General features: G+C 51.1%; 2 protein-coding genes across 2 annotated transcripts; both read right to left on the bottom strand.

Moving 5' to 3' along the window:
• Window positions 1–1,737: 1,737 nt before the first annotated feature.
• LOC139832135 (uncharacterized) lies at window positions 1,738–3,733 on the bottom strand. Its single transcript, XM_071821651.1, has 3 exons — window positions 3,542–3,733; window positions 3,149–3,460; window positions 1,738–3,007 (listed from the first exon to the last, which is right to left on the bottom strand). Exons 2-3 carry the CDS (start codon window positions 3,207–3,209, stop codon window positions 2,367–2,369), a joined length of 702 nt encoding a protein of 233 aa, XP_071677752.1. The 5' UTR covers window positions 3,210–3,460; window positions 3,542–3,733; the 3' UTR covers window positions 1,738–2,366.
• On the bottom strand, window positions 3,214–12,825 carry LOC139832610 (uncharacterized). Its single transcript, XM_071822403.1, has 9 exons — window positions 12,654–12,825; window positions 6,762–7,011; window positions 5,562–5,763; window positions 5,322–5,481; window positions 5,003–5,240; window positions 4,354–4,907; window positions 3,542–3,595; window positions 3,361–3,460; window positions 3,214–3,262 (listed from the first exon to the last, which is right to left on the bottom strand). The coding sequence occupies exons 1-9, from the start codon at window positions 12,823–12,825 to the stop codon at window positions 3,214–3,216; spliced, it is 1,779 nt and encodes a 592-aa protein (XP_071678504.1).
• Window positions 12,826–13,151: the final 326 nt, after the last annotated feature.

Below are 13,151 nucleotides of genomic sequence, written 5' to 3' on the forward strand. Positions count from 1 at the left end.
TGCCAACATGGCCTCGTACCGGTTTCACGTGCAAAAGATTGCCGGATTCTTCGAAGGGTGTGAGTTTCACCATGTGCCGCGAGCAGAAAATGAGGCCGCGGATGCTTTGTCCAAGCTGGGCTCATCTAGGCAAGAAATTCCTCCCGGAATAGCTTTGGCTCACCTAAGAGTACCATCGATCAAACCGAGCCCGGAGTCAGAATCAATTTTTGTACCAGAGTCACACATAGTACCCATGGATATCGATGAAGGGAACCCGGGGACTGCTCCGGCAAGCTCGGGGACTGCTCCGGTAGGCTCGGGGACTGCTGTACCCATACCGGAAGAAATGATGCTGGTGGATAGCATGGAGATAGACGCACCGGTGTTTTTGGTTCGAGAGATACCATCATGGGTTAAACCTATTAAGGAATTCCTGATCAGCGGCACCTTGCCGGCTGACGAAAATGAATCAAGGAGGATACAAAGAAGGTCCAAAGCTTACACATTCATCAATGGTGAGGTGTACAAGAGAAGCGTTACCGGTGTCCTTCAAAGATGTGTGGAACCGGAGGAAGGAAAAGAGATGCTTGAGGAAATTCACCAAGGAGAATGTGGGCATCATGCTTCATCAAGGGCTTTGGTAGCAAAAGTTTTCCGGCATGGGTTCTATTGGCCCACTGCTTTGGAGAACGCTGAGGATTTGGTAAGAAAATGCAACGGCTGCCAGAGGTACGCCAAGCAAAACCATACCCCAGCATCCGGTTTAAAGACAATACCGCTAACATGGCCATTCGCTGTTTGGTGCCTTGACATGGTTGGACCATTCAAAACTGCAAGAAGCAGCATGACTCACATCTTGGTCATGGTGGATAAGTTCACCAAGTGGCTGGAAGTAAAACCTATCGCAAAGTGTGATGGGCATACAGCTGTGAAATTCTTGAAAGATGTCATTTTGCGGTATGGATACCCGCACAGCATCATCACTGATAACGGAACCAACTTTGCTCAAGGTGAGTTCAAAAGGTTCTGTGAAGAAAAGAACATCCGGTTGGATTTGTGCTCAGTGGCACATCCACAGGGCAATGGCCAAGTAGAAAGAATGAATGCCTTGGTGCTTTCCGGTATCAAGCCTAGACTCATTGATGCGGTGGAAAAGTCACCGGGATGTTGGCTCGATGAGCTACCATCAGTACTGTGGAGTATAAGAACAACCCCAAACCGGTCTACCGGATACACTCCCTTCTTCATGGTTTATGGAGCAGAAGCGGTGATACCAACCGATATCATTCATGATTCACCAAGGGTACAGCTCTATACTGAGCAAGAGGTCAAAGAGGCCAGAGAAAATGATGTCGACTTGCCGGAAGAAGCAAGAGAGCTGGCTTTGGCAAGAACAGCCATTTACCAAGAAACCTAAGACGCTATCATAACCGGAAGGTTAACCCGAGAGTTTTCCGGGAAGGAGATCTTGTACTTCGCCTGGTGCAGCGCACTGAAGGCCGGCATAAGCTCTTGCCACCATGGGAAGGTCCCTTCATTGTAAGCAAGGTGCTTCACAATGATGCATACTACTTGATCGATGCACAGGAGTGGAAGAAAGGAAAGGCGGACAGGTCCGGAGAGGAGAGCAAGCGTCCATTGAACTTAGCTCTGTTGCGCCATTTATACTATTTTAGTGTTGGTGTAAGAAGTTCCTTTTTGTACCTTATATGCTATGAATAAAAGATGCCGGAACCTTGAATGAATCTCGGGGACTACCCCAACTTAAGTTGCATGTAACTTGTTTATTTTTTCAGTTTACCGGTTGCTTATTGAATGTTTTTTCTTTCCGGTTTAGTAGTGTGCTAAATCCTACCGGAGTCTTCGACTCTGCTGCTGTCCGCAAACCGGCTTCATGGCAAGCAAGATAAACCGGTAGGAGATAAGCACATGAACTGCGAAAAGGGGGAGCAGGAAAGAACAATCCGGAAAGGTTAACTAACCCCGGTTGAACCGGTTTTTTGCAAAATTTCAAAGTTATTTCTAAGTTCAAGAAGATGCTTGTTTGGTGAAAGAACCTTGTGCTCATACGCCAAAGAACGCCCAGAGAAGGCAGGCAGAGCCAAGGCAAAAGAACCAAGTATGCATCAAATTGGATGCGGGAGCAATTGAGAAATCTTTGCAGTGCAGGATAAAATCAAAACCAAAAGCAAATTATGCTAAGGCAAACTCTTAAATACTTAGCTACCGGTATAACCTACCGGCAGGAAATGTTGTAGCACAACCACAGGCAAACTTAAGTCTTACATCATAAGCCCCGGCATTCCGGGGCAGAATTTAACAGACATTGTCTTAAGGTAAACAGGGCCAACAGGCATAGCAGGCAAAGATATCGTAGAAGGTCATCAGGCAGCAGGGGCGTCGGGTGGAGCAGCACCGGCCTCGGCATCTTCAGGAGGAGTAGCGCCGGCTTCGGGAGCTTCCGGCGGCGCGTCCTCGGCAGCTTCACCTTCATCTCCCTCGTCTTCTTCTTCCTCATCGCTGAGGTAGTCCTTGACGCCAGGAGGGGGTGGGATGAAGGTGCGGACCTCGGCATACTCAGCGAGCCGGTATGCCCGGTCCTGCCGCTTCGCGGAGAGCGCCGGGTCGGTGTCCGTGGGAGCGTCCGCGCGAACACCTTGGAGAGCATCCAGGTCAAGAGCAGGGTACCATGAGCACACAGAGCGCAGCGCCGTGTCAGCTCCGGCACGAGCCGCGGAACACTGCCACTCGCGGATCCGGTGCCCGGCGTCATTAAGCCGCGAGGCGGTGAGGGTGATATTCCCCGGCAGCTCCTCCTCAGGCCACAAAACCTTGAAAACTTGGATGGCAGCGGCTGGCAGGTCAGCAAGAAGCCGGTCGACGGAGCGCATATGCTGAACACGCGCGGAGAGGGCGACAAGATAGTCGTACCCATCCCAGTGCGCATCCAGATTTGGAAATTCCCGCGCAATCCGATCCTCCCTCACCTTCTTTAAGGCAAAGACCTGGGATGCCGGGAAGTGCTCTACAGGAAGAAGGAAAAGCATAAACACGAGACACCGGAAAGAGTATGTCGGAAAAAACATGTCGGAAAAAGCAAGGAACAAAGATAAATCTTCAAAGGAAAAAGCTTATAAGCAAAAGAAGGGGCAAGGCAGGAGCTTACGGAGGGCTAGCGCATCTATCTGCATAACCAACCGATCGTACTCCCGGTGATCGGTGGTCATGGTATCAATAAGGCGCTCCGCTGCCTTCCGCGACTTCCTTTCCTCCTCCAGTTCTGCCGCGAGGACGGTGTTGGCGTTGGTGGAATCCTCCACAATCTCCGCCACCCTGGCCTCCGCTGCTACCCGGGCGTCCTTCAAGGCTTGCTCATGCCGGAGCGCGGCTTGTATAGCCTGCTCCTTGAGCTCCCCCAGGGCGGTCTTCTGGGCCTCCAGCACCTCGTTGTGCTCCTTAAGGAGCTGCTCCTTCTCGCCTAAATACCGAAAAGAAAAGTCTTAACAGGCAACAATAGATCAAATGAAAAAAGGAAAGGGTTAGCAGAAAAAGATGGTACCTTGAAGCTTGGCAACCTGGGCCTTCAGGGCCTCGAGGCTGGCTTCCGGAACAACTGTTAAACAAAAAGTGCGTAAGTATCAAGGAAGGAAACATTCCGGTGAAAAGATACCGGAGGCAAAAGAAACAAACCTTGGCAGTGGCTGTGGGCCTCAGCAAGCTCCCGGTGCTCCCACAGAAGCTCCTCGAAGAGTTGCTTCCGGTGTCGCAAAGGCTCGTTTAAAAGAAAAAATAGTTGAGAAAGAAACAAGGTTTCAACCCGAAACTTGGGGACTGGCAGTGCCGGTTTTCCGCATTTTTAAGATAAGTTTTGCGCTAAGAACAAAGTTCTTAACCCAAAACTCGGGGACTGGCAGTGCCGGTTTTGCGCGTTTCTAAGGTAAATTGTGTGTTAACAAGAAGGTGTTTAACCCGAAGCTCGGGGACTGGCAGTGCCGGTTTCACGCTAAGTTTTAGGTTAAAGTTTTGCGCCAAGAGCTGCGCTCTCACCACAAAACTCGGGGACTGGGAGAATAGATAAGATCCGGAGAGAAAAAGAAACCGGCATCAACAGAAATTATAAAAGAGATTTAGCAGAACTTACCACCACGTTGTTGGTGGCATCGTACCAAGCACTGTCGAACTCTTTCACGGCGCGTTTAAGCCGCGTGAAATGTTCTTCAGTAGACCGGGCCCCGGCGGGATCCGGTGCCGGAAGGCGATCCTTCCCCAGGCCGCGGGTAGAAGCAGAGATATCCGCCTCATTCCACTTCTGGGCATAAGGGAGAAGGTGCCCCAGGTCCTTGCCCGCGCGCTTCAGATTAACAATCCGGCCCAGGAGGCCGGTGGGCTTGTCTTGTGCAGCGAGCGCGGCGGGGCCAACGTGCAGCACCACATCTCCCGAAGCGCCAGAGGCGCCGCCCTCCACAGCCTTGCCGCGGGAAGCCCCGGGCTTGAGGAAAGTGGTGATCTTGGGAGTCCCCGACGGCGCCGGTTGCTTGGCCGCGGAAGGTCCTTGGCTAGGCGGCGGTGTCGGCGTGGCCTTGGGAGGAGAAGGTACCGGCGCGGTAGGGGAAGAGCTTGCTTCTTTCTTCTTCTTCTTCGGGGGAGGAGGAACCAGGGGTTCCGCCTGCCCGGCATCAGTCTGGCCGGCGCCGATGTTGCTGGCGCCGGTGTCTTGGGTCTCTGGAGGGGAGGTGAAGTCCTCCTCCGCGCGGTGATCTGGAGGTGTTGGGGCCGCGCGCCCCGAACTTGTAGTGCCTCCCGAAGGGGAGGCAGAGGTGTTGCCGGCACCAGATGGTACCGGACTTGAGTGAGGAGGAGGAGTTGAAGTCCTCGCGGAGCCGGTGGAGCCAGCGGAGCCGGCAGAGCCAAGCTCAAGCGCAGGGCTGAGAGAAAGGAAGAACAGAGTAAGTTGGGAAAAAGCAACCGGAAAAGAACTCGGTGGAAACCAAGAAAGCATAAAAAGAAGATAAGAACTTACCCGGAAGACATCGGCATCCGCTTCTGCTTATAGCGCTTGGTGCCCACCTGCTTCCCACCAATAACCTCAGTCCGAGGGCGTTTGCCGGAAGAAGCATGGCTGGGGCCGGCGTCGGCAGCTGGAGGATCGCTCTTTTGGCCCTCGGCCATGAGCTTGCCCAGAAACTCGTCGCCAACCTCGGCCTGCAGCGGGGGGACATGCTCATGGACCTGTGGTTTGTTGCTGGCTGAGGGAAGATCTACAGATTGGAAGTAACAAAAAGGGTATAAGAAAACGAACAGGAAAGCTACCTCGAGTATGGTCAAGTCATCAGACGAACCAGCAGGTTCCGGCGGAGACTTGCCGAGGCGGGAAGCTGGGGTCCGGCCCATCCTTAGATCCAGCCAATGAATGACAGGATCCGGATCGTACTTGTCCAGGGGCCTCTTCTGGCGAGGGCCTCGCCGGTCTGAATCGATCCGGGGGAAGCGGGCCTTGGCCTGAAAACAAAGGAAAAAGAAAGATTAGACACAAGTACAAAAGTTACCGCTAATACGACCAGAGCCGCATATCTTCTTACATCTTCGGACGGAGGGTTCCTGGCGCTGAGGGGGCAAAGGCCCCACTCCCAGTCATCCGGCATGTCAGTTTGGCAGATCTGACTAGCCTTAAGGACCACGTCCTCCTTGCTCAGGGCCAGGCCGGTGATCTTAGTAGGATCACCGGGGCCGTACATCTCACTGATCTTGTGAGCGCGCCGCTGGAGGGGAAGCACCCGGCGGCTGATGAAAGTGCGGATGATATCGTCGGAGCAGATGTCGGTGTCCTTCATCAACCTCTGCATGAAGCGCACCACCCGGTTCGTCTCGGCGTGATCCCTTCCGGGGTTGTACTGCCAATTAGTCTTGGCTGGAGGCGCCGGATTGAATGCCGGCAGGTTGATGAGGTCCTCGTCGCCCGCATTCCTCACATAGAAGAATGTCGTCTGCCACAAGCGGCAAGACTCGAGGCCATTGAACTTAAAAAAGGGGCTCCCTTGACGGGAGCCGATGATGCAGGACCCGCATTGAACGGGGGGTTTGGGGGCAGGAATGTCCTTGCCCTGGACCGAGTTGATCCGAAGGGAGAAAAAGCGGGCAAACGTCTCTCGAGCGGGACGGATGCCAATGTAGCCTTCCATGAAGGCCACAAAGCAAGAAAGGTAAAAAACGGCATTGCCGGGGAGATGATGAGGTTGGAGACGATAGAAATCAAGGAACTGACGAAAGAAGTCAGAGGCAGGAAGGCCGAAGCCACGCTCAAAGTGAGCAAGGAAAACAACAGTTTCACCGGGTTCGAGCACCGGTTGGATTTCGCCGCGAGGAAGCCGGCAGGTGACTCCTTCCGGAATCCTCCTGGACCGGTAGAGCCAGTCGATCTCGTATTGGGTCACGTCGGAACCTCTCCAGGCTCCGCGTGTCTTGTCCTTTCCGGAGGCCCGGCTAGATGTGCCGGTCTCTTGTTTCCGGCTGGACGTCTGACCCATCCGGGCGGCGTCGTCGGTTAGCCCACCGGAAGCGTTGCTATCCTGAGTGCTAGAGGTGGCCGCAGGGAGAGACTCTTCACTAGACATGGGGATCTAGAAGATGCCGAGATCTACCGAGAAACAGTTTTCCCCGAACGAACCCACGCGCGAAGATCTACGAGTAAGAAGAAAAGCAAAACAAAGAGCGAATAAATACTCTACCGTCCCAAGATCCAAAGTGCAAGAGGAAAGGGGTAAAGGCGCGTCGAGCCTAACCTGGGGCGGCGGAGTTGCGAAGGAAGAAGTTCGCTGGAGAAACGGCGAGCCTGCGACCGGCGAGGAAGTCCGTCGGCGGCGAGGCGAAGAAGTGCTTGAGGAAAGGCGAATGCGGCGGGCTCGGCGGAGTCGCTGCTGAGGATCTCCGCGCAGCGAAGTCCGGCGGAACGCAGGCGTGAGTTCGCCGGGCAACGGGCACGAACGAGCGGCGGAAGACGAAGAGCGGCGGAGAGCACGGAGGCGAAGAACTCTGTGCGCAAGGAAGTGGGGAATGCGAAGAAGATGAAGAGAGAGCGGCGGTTGCGCTTATAAAGGAGAAGGGAAATGGGCTGGAAACCGCTGGGCCGCGGCGGTTCGCCTCGCGGCCCACGGCGGTTCGCATCATGGGCCGCCACGCGGCGGAGGAATACACGCGCGAAAACGGAGGCCACACGGAGGCGCACGCGGGATCCCGAAAAGGTAGTGGGATCCGCTGCGGTGCATTAAATGCGTGCGCGGGAGTCGAAACGATGTGACAGCGGACACTGGCGCGTCAGTTACAGTGCGCATGTCACTGACGGGCGCGGGACCCGATATATTCTCGACTTCGCCGAGGAAGGAGTAAAGACACAAGGTGCCGGAAAAAAGAGGTGCCGGAACAAGCCTTGCGAAGAGAAGAAAAGGAACAAGGGTAAAGGTGCCGGAACTAAGCTCAAAAGATGAGTGGCTAAACCGGTATCTTAAAAAGATGAAAACCTGGCATGGTCTGTAGGAAAGAATCCTCCAGACTATACCAGCTTCGGGGACTAATGTTGGGGGGATAACCCCCGGTATGCCAAAGGCATGCCAAACCGGATGGTTTGAGCCATCAAGATACCGGTTTAATGTTCTTACCGGAAGCCTAGTAGGAATCCGGGAGAGCAAGGCTAAGCCGGTATCCCCAAAGGGGTATGCCGGAACCCGGTAAAGAAGATACCGGAAAGGAGAGCCTGTCGGCAGGTCTGGTCAAAGATTCTCTTCAGAGCAAGAGGACAAGGATGAGCCAAGCAAAGTAACTTTATTCAGAGCCCTGGCGCCAAAGAGAGAGGTGACGTCCAAAGAAGCCGGAGGACATCAGCAGCCCTGATAAAAGAAGGCCCCGGTGTCATCTATGATTAAAGTAGCTTTGTACAGTAGCTCTGTAAAGTAGTTTGTCCAGTCAAAGATGCCGTTAGGGTTTCTTGCAGTGTAAGCCACCCTCTCCCCTATATAAGGAGAGGGGGCAGCCCTTCTTCACGGGCAAGCAAGTAGGTACGCGCGTGTGTAGGAAGGCAGAGCCTGTAACTTGTGAATCAATGAAAATGGTGATCTAGAGGGAGTTCTTCCTTGTGTCTTTCTTCTTCAACCTCTGGCCTTGGCCAAGTTCTTGAGGAAACCATCCGGAATCTCTTCCCACCTGATCGCGAACCCTCCCCCGAATCCTCTTGCGTCCATTCGGCCCCAATCTAAGCCATCCTATGGCATCTGCTCGTTCACCACGACGACAGTCATTAAGTTATTTGCTATAAGCTTTCGATACATAGTTACCTAGTCCTTATGACCATGAGATCATGTAAATCACTTATACCGGAAAGGTACTTTGATTACATCAAACACCACTGCGTAAATGGGTGGTTATAAAGGTGGGATTAAGTATCCGGAAAGTATGAGTTGATGCATATGGATCAACAGTGGGATTTGTCCATCCCGATGACGGATGGATATACTCTGGGCCCTCTCGGTGGAATGTCGTCTAAATGTCTTGCAAGCATATGAATAAGTTCATAAGAGACCACATACCACGGTACGAGTAAAGAGTACTTGTCAGGAGACGAGGTTGAACAAGGTATAGAGTGATACCGATGATCAAACCTCGGACAAGTAAAATATCGCGTGACAAAGGGAATTGGTATCGTATGTGAATGGTTCATTCGATCACTAAAGTCATCGTTGAATATGTGGGAGCCATTATGGATCTCCAGATCCCGCTATTGGTTATTGGTCGGAGAGAGTTCTCAACCATGTCTACATAGTTCGCGAACCGTAGGGTGACACACTTAAGGTTTGATGTCGTTTGAGTAGATATGGAAATATGGAATGGAGTTCGAAGTTTTGTTCGGAGTCTCGGATGGGATCCAGGACATCACGAGGAGGTCCGAAATGGTCCGGAGAATAAGATTCACATATAGGAAGTCATTTTCTAGGTTTGAAAATGATCCGGTATTTTTCCAGGAAGGTTGTAGAAGGTTCTAGAAGAGTCCGGAATAAATCGGCATGGAAGGTGGAGTCCCACAGGGACTCCACCCACCTTGGCCGGCCTGCCTAAAGGGAGGAGTCCCAAGTGGACTCCTCCCCATGGTGGCCGGCCAACCCACCAAAGGAAAGGGGGAGTCCCACTCCCCCTAGGTTTGGTCATATGGAAGGTTTATGTTGGGGTCTTATTCGGAGACTTTTGACCTAACCCTTGGGGCTTCCACCTATATAAAGAGGGGAGAGGAGGGGCTGGCCGGCCACACCAAGACCACCATGGCCGTACCCCCTCAAGGCTGCCCTAGCCGGCGCCCCCTCTCCCAAACCCTAGCGGTTCCCTCCTACCTCTCTCTCCCACATAGCTTAGGCGAAGCTCTGTCGGAGATCTCCACCACCACCGCCACCACGCCGTCGTGCTGCCGGGATTCCGAGGAGGATCTACTACATCCGCTGCCCGCTGGAACGGGGAGAAGGACGTCGTCTTCATCAACACTGAACGTGTGACCGAGTACGGAGGTGCTGCCCGATTGTGGCACCGTCAAGATCTTCTACGCGCTTTTGCAAGCGGCAAGTGGTCGTCTACCGCAGCAATAAGACCCTACTCTTATAGGCTTTGGAAATCTTCAAGGGTGAGTCTCGATCATCCCCTCGTTGCTCCCGTCTTCTAGATTGCATCTTGGCTTGGATTGCGTTCTCGCGGTAGGAAATTTTTTGTTTTCTATGCAACGAATTCCTACAGTGGTATCAGAGCCGTGTCTATGCATAGATGGTTGCACGAGTAGAACACAATGTTTTTGTGGGCGTTGATGCTTTTGTTGTCTTTAGTTTGAGTACTTTGCATCTTTGTGGCATAGTGGGATGAAGCGGCTCGGACTAACTTTACATGACCGCGTTCATGAGACTTGTTCCTCGTTCGACATGCAACTTGTATTGCATAAGAGGCTTTGCGGGTGTCTGTCTCTCCTACTATAGTGAAGATTCAATTTACTCTTCTATTGACTACACTAGTATCACCGTTGTGGTTCATGTTCGTAGGTGTAACAGACCAAATTTCAAAACAAAGAGAAAATAAATTTCCTTTTTCCAAAAATGAGAACCAACAAAAACTTTTCTTATATAGAGTGCTATGCTTAGTGCTCATACCTATTACTTGTGTTTTTGCCATGATGAGTGTTATTATGCTTATGTGATAAACCCTAAACCCTAACCTTCTCAAAAATCATTTGGATCTATTTTGAGAAACCTAAAATAAAGGAAAAGCCATATGTGGGCCTATAGCCTTAATATGTAAAATCTTGAACCCTACCTTTTCTTATTTTGTTAAATGGTGGTGAACCATTACAAAACTTATTAAACCCTAAACCACATCCCTCTTGTCATCAATCTTTGAGAAATAAAATAAAAAGGAAAGATCTTATTTAAGAAAAAGGCATATGCAAGCCTAGGGATACTTGTGGAAAATGAAGAGCTTTGCCTTATCTACCTTGAGTAGATGAATTGAAATACCTCAACCCACTCAACAAAGCACTTACCAACCAATTCAAGGGTGAAACAAAATAAAATCAAACATATGCATAGAGGCATATGTGCCTATGGCTATTTTTGTAAAACTTTACCCTAGGCCTTTCTACTTTATTTATAAGATTGGAAAACCTTCTTAAACCATGTCTAGTACCTCTCCAACCCAATCTAAGATAAAACAAAAGATTTTAAAAAGAAAGTAATAATGCCATAGAGGCATATGAGAGCAAAATATCAAAATTGTGAAATTGAGGATCTTGACCTTAAGACTTCTAGTGAATGGTTGGATCGCTCCTATATACCATTTCAACACTCAACAACATCAATTGGGTCAAGCCTAGTCAAATTAAAAATCAAATGCCACATATGCATAGAAGCATATGTGACACATAGCCATTTTCATCAATTCTTGTCCTATGCACTTCTACCTTTACCAAATGGTGTGAAACCATCTCTAAACATAATCTAACCCTAAATTGACCCTCAACCTTGCTCAAGTAAAGCAAGGGGAGCACCTGACAAGAATAAGAAAAATTGACATGTCACCTCTCATGTGTTTTTGCCAATTTTACAAATCTTTGAGCTAGACCTTTTAGAATGGTTTCAATGGTTTGAAAATGTTTCTAAACTAATAAGAATCACATTAGAGTCAAGACAAGTCAAATCAAATGGAGAGAAATCAAATAGTGAGATAAGTCCATTTTTCACTCACATACACATAGGGCCAAATTATCAGATCTTGACCTAGCCACCTCCATTGCCTCAAAATGGTTTGAACCTTTCAACTAACTCAATCTAACACCAAATAAACCTCACTCTTGTCAAAATGAAGCAAAGAGGAATAAAAGAATAAAAGTTAGAAAATCCCAAAACCCTTACATATGGTGTATGCCATTTTTATAAATCTTGACCCTAGACCATTTTGGCCTTCACCATTAATTGTAATATGATACTAAACACTTATTACAACTTTTGGAATCAAAGAAACACATTTCAAATCAAATTCAAACTCAAAATTGGCTCACATACAATAATGGTCAAAACTGAAATTTATAGCCTGATCACTACTTTGAGCCACTGCCATTCAATTTTCTCAAACCAACTCTTGCTAACTCTTTGCACCATTTCAAAGTCAACATCAAGGTGAACACTTTTTGTAAAGACCACCATGCCAAACTCATTTTTGATCATTTGCTATGCTCAGGCAAAGTTGCAACTTTTAATTAAGTGGAACAATCTCCCACTTAGTGAACTTTGCAATATTTTGATTTTCTAAATTCCACCACCACCTCTCTTTGCCTCTGGTCATTTAGAACCAAACCAAACACACCCTTTTCAAATTGGTCAACCATTTGAACTAAATCAAATTTGGACAAATTTGTGAAATGCAAATAGGGAACTATTTGACACTATTTCAAATAGTGTCCTACACCGAACCCTAAGTCCCTAAACCTCTCTACCCTGTCCCCTTGTCCCCTCTCTACCTCACCACCCACAGAAACCCTAGAGGAGCTAGCCAAGCATGGCATAGCCATGCCATGCCGGCCATGGCACACATGGTGCACCCTCCTCCCTTCTCCTCCCCCTCAACCCTGGCCCCCATGTCTCTGAGCTTCCCCTTGCCTCCCTGAAGCTGCCTAGCCCCACCATTGCCGGAGAGGAAGTCCCTAGGGCTGGCACACGTCGTGCCCAGAGCGCCCAGGGCCATGCCGAGGGCGTCATGCGCGCGCCCGTGGACATGCCCTGGCCACGAGTCGCCTCGCCGCAGCACACCTCCCCTGGACCCCCTCGCTGCACGACGAGCTTCGCCGCCGCGACCAGAACCCGCCAGACACGCGCCGTACCCCGCGCAAGCGCCGTAGCCGTCGACACCGTCGCCGTTTTCCCGCGAACGCCGCCGCAGACCTGGACGCAATGCGTCACCACCAGACCGTCCCCCACCTCGCCGTCTAGCCTCCTAGCACCGCCTGGACGCCACCTACCTCGCGCACCCCCTAGTTTGCCCCTTCGTTCCCTGGAACGACCTCGTCGTCGTCGACCCTTCACAGCACCCGCCGGCCTCCTCGCCCTCCTATAAATAGAGCTCCCCCGCCCCTTCTTCCTTCACATCATCTGCTCCCCTACCTCTCGTCGACCTCCTCGAGCCCTTGCTCCTCCACATTGTCCACTCCACCGCCGGAATTTCACCGGGGACCGCCGCCGCAGCAGCTCGACGGAGGAGAAGCTCCAGGCCACCATTCGAGCCGCCGTCTGCGCCATCTGCTTCCTCGTCCTCGACAACGTCGTTCGCCCGCATCGCCAACCCTCGCCGAGCCTCCGACCAGCCGCCGGCGACCCCCTCTGCCGCGCCAGGGTTTGCTCACCGTCGCGGAAGGTGACGCTCCGCCACCGTCCGATTATCTTTTAATCCAACGGCTCATATCGCTGCGTACCGGTTCGGGTTTTAAAACCCACTGACGCGTGGGGTCCGCTGTCAGGTGGCCCGCTGCGCACTGGAGCACAGCTGGGCCGGCCCGTTTAGTTTCCCGCGCAGCCATTTCGTTTGAATTTGTTAAAAACAATTAAACCCAAATTTAAATACTGGTGCCTTGCTAGAAATCAAATATCTCCAATTCTACTTGG

This window comes from Lolium perenne, chromosome 6, assembly GCF_019359855.2.
Source record: "Lolium perenne isolate Kyuss_39 chromosome 6, Kyuss_2.0, whole genome shotgun sequence".
In the NCBI taxonomy this organism is placed as follows: Eukaryota; Viridiplantae; Streptophyta; class Magnoliopsida; order Poales; family Poaceae; genus Lolium; species Lolium perenne.

Bases quoted from the DNA above. Each gene is read 5' to 3' on its own strand.
- LOC139832135 (XM_071821651.1), bottom strand. From the start codon at position 3,209: ATGACCACCGATCACCGGGAGTACGATCGGTTGGTTATGCAGATAGAT. The intron at 3,008-3,148 runs GTAAGCTCCTGC...TTCTTCCTGTAG, and splicing joins GATAGATGCGCTAGCCCTCC to AGCACTTCCCGGCATCCCAG.
- LOC139832610 (XM_071822403.1), bottom strand. From the start codon at position 12,825: ATGCGGGCGAACGACGTTGTCGAGGACGAGGAAGCAGATGGCGCAGAC. The intron at 5,482-5,561 runs GTAAGAAGATAT...CTTTGTTTTCAG, and splicing joins GGAACCCTCCGTCCGAAGAT to GCCAAGGCCCGCTTCCCCCG. The intron at 3,461-3,541 runs GTACCATCTTTT...TTCGGTATTTAG, and splicing joins CCAGGTTGCCAAGCTTCAAG to GCGAGAAGGAGCAGCTCCTT.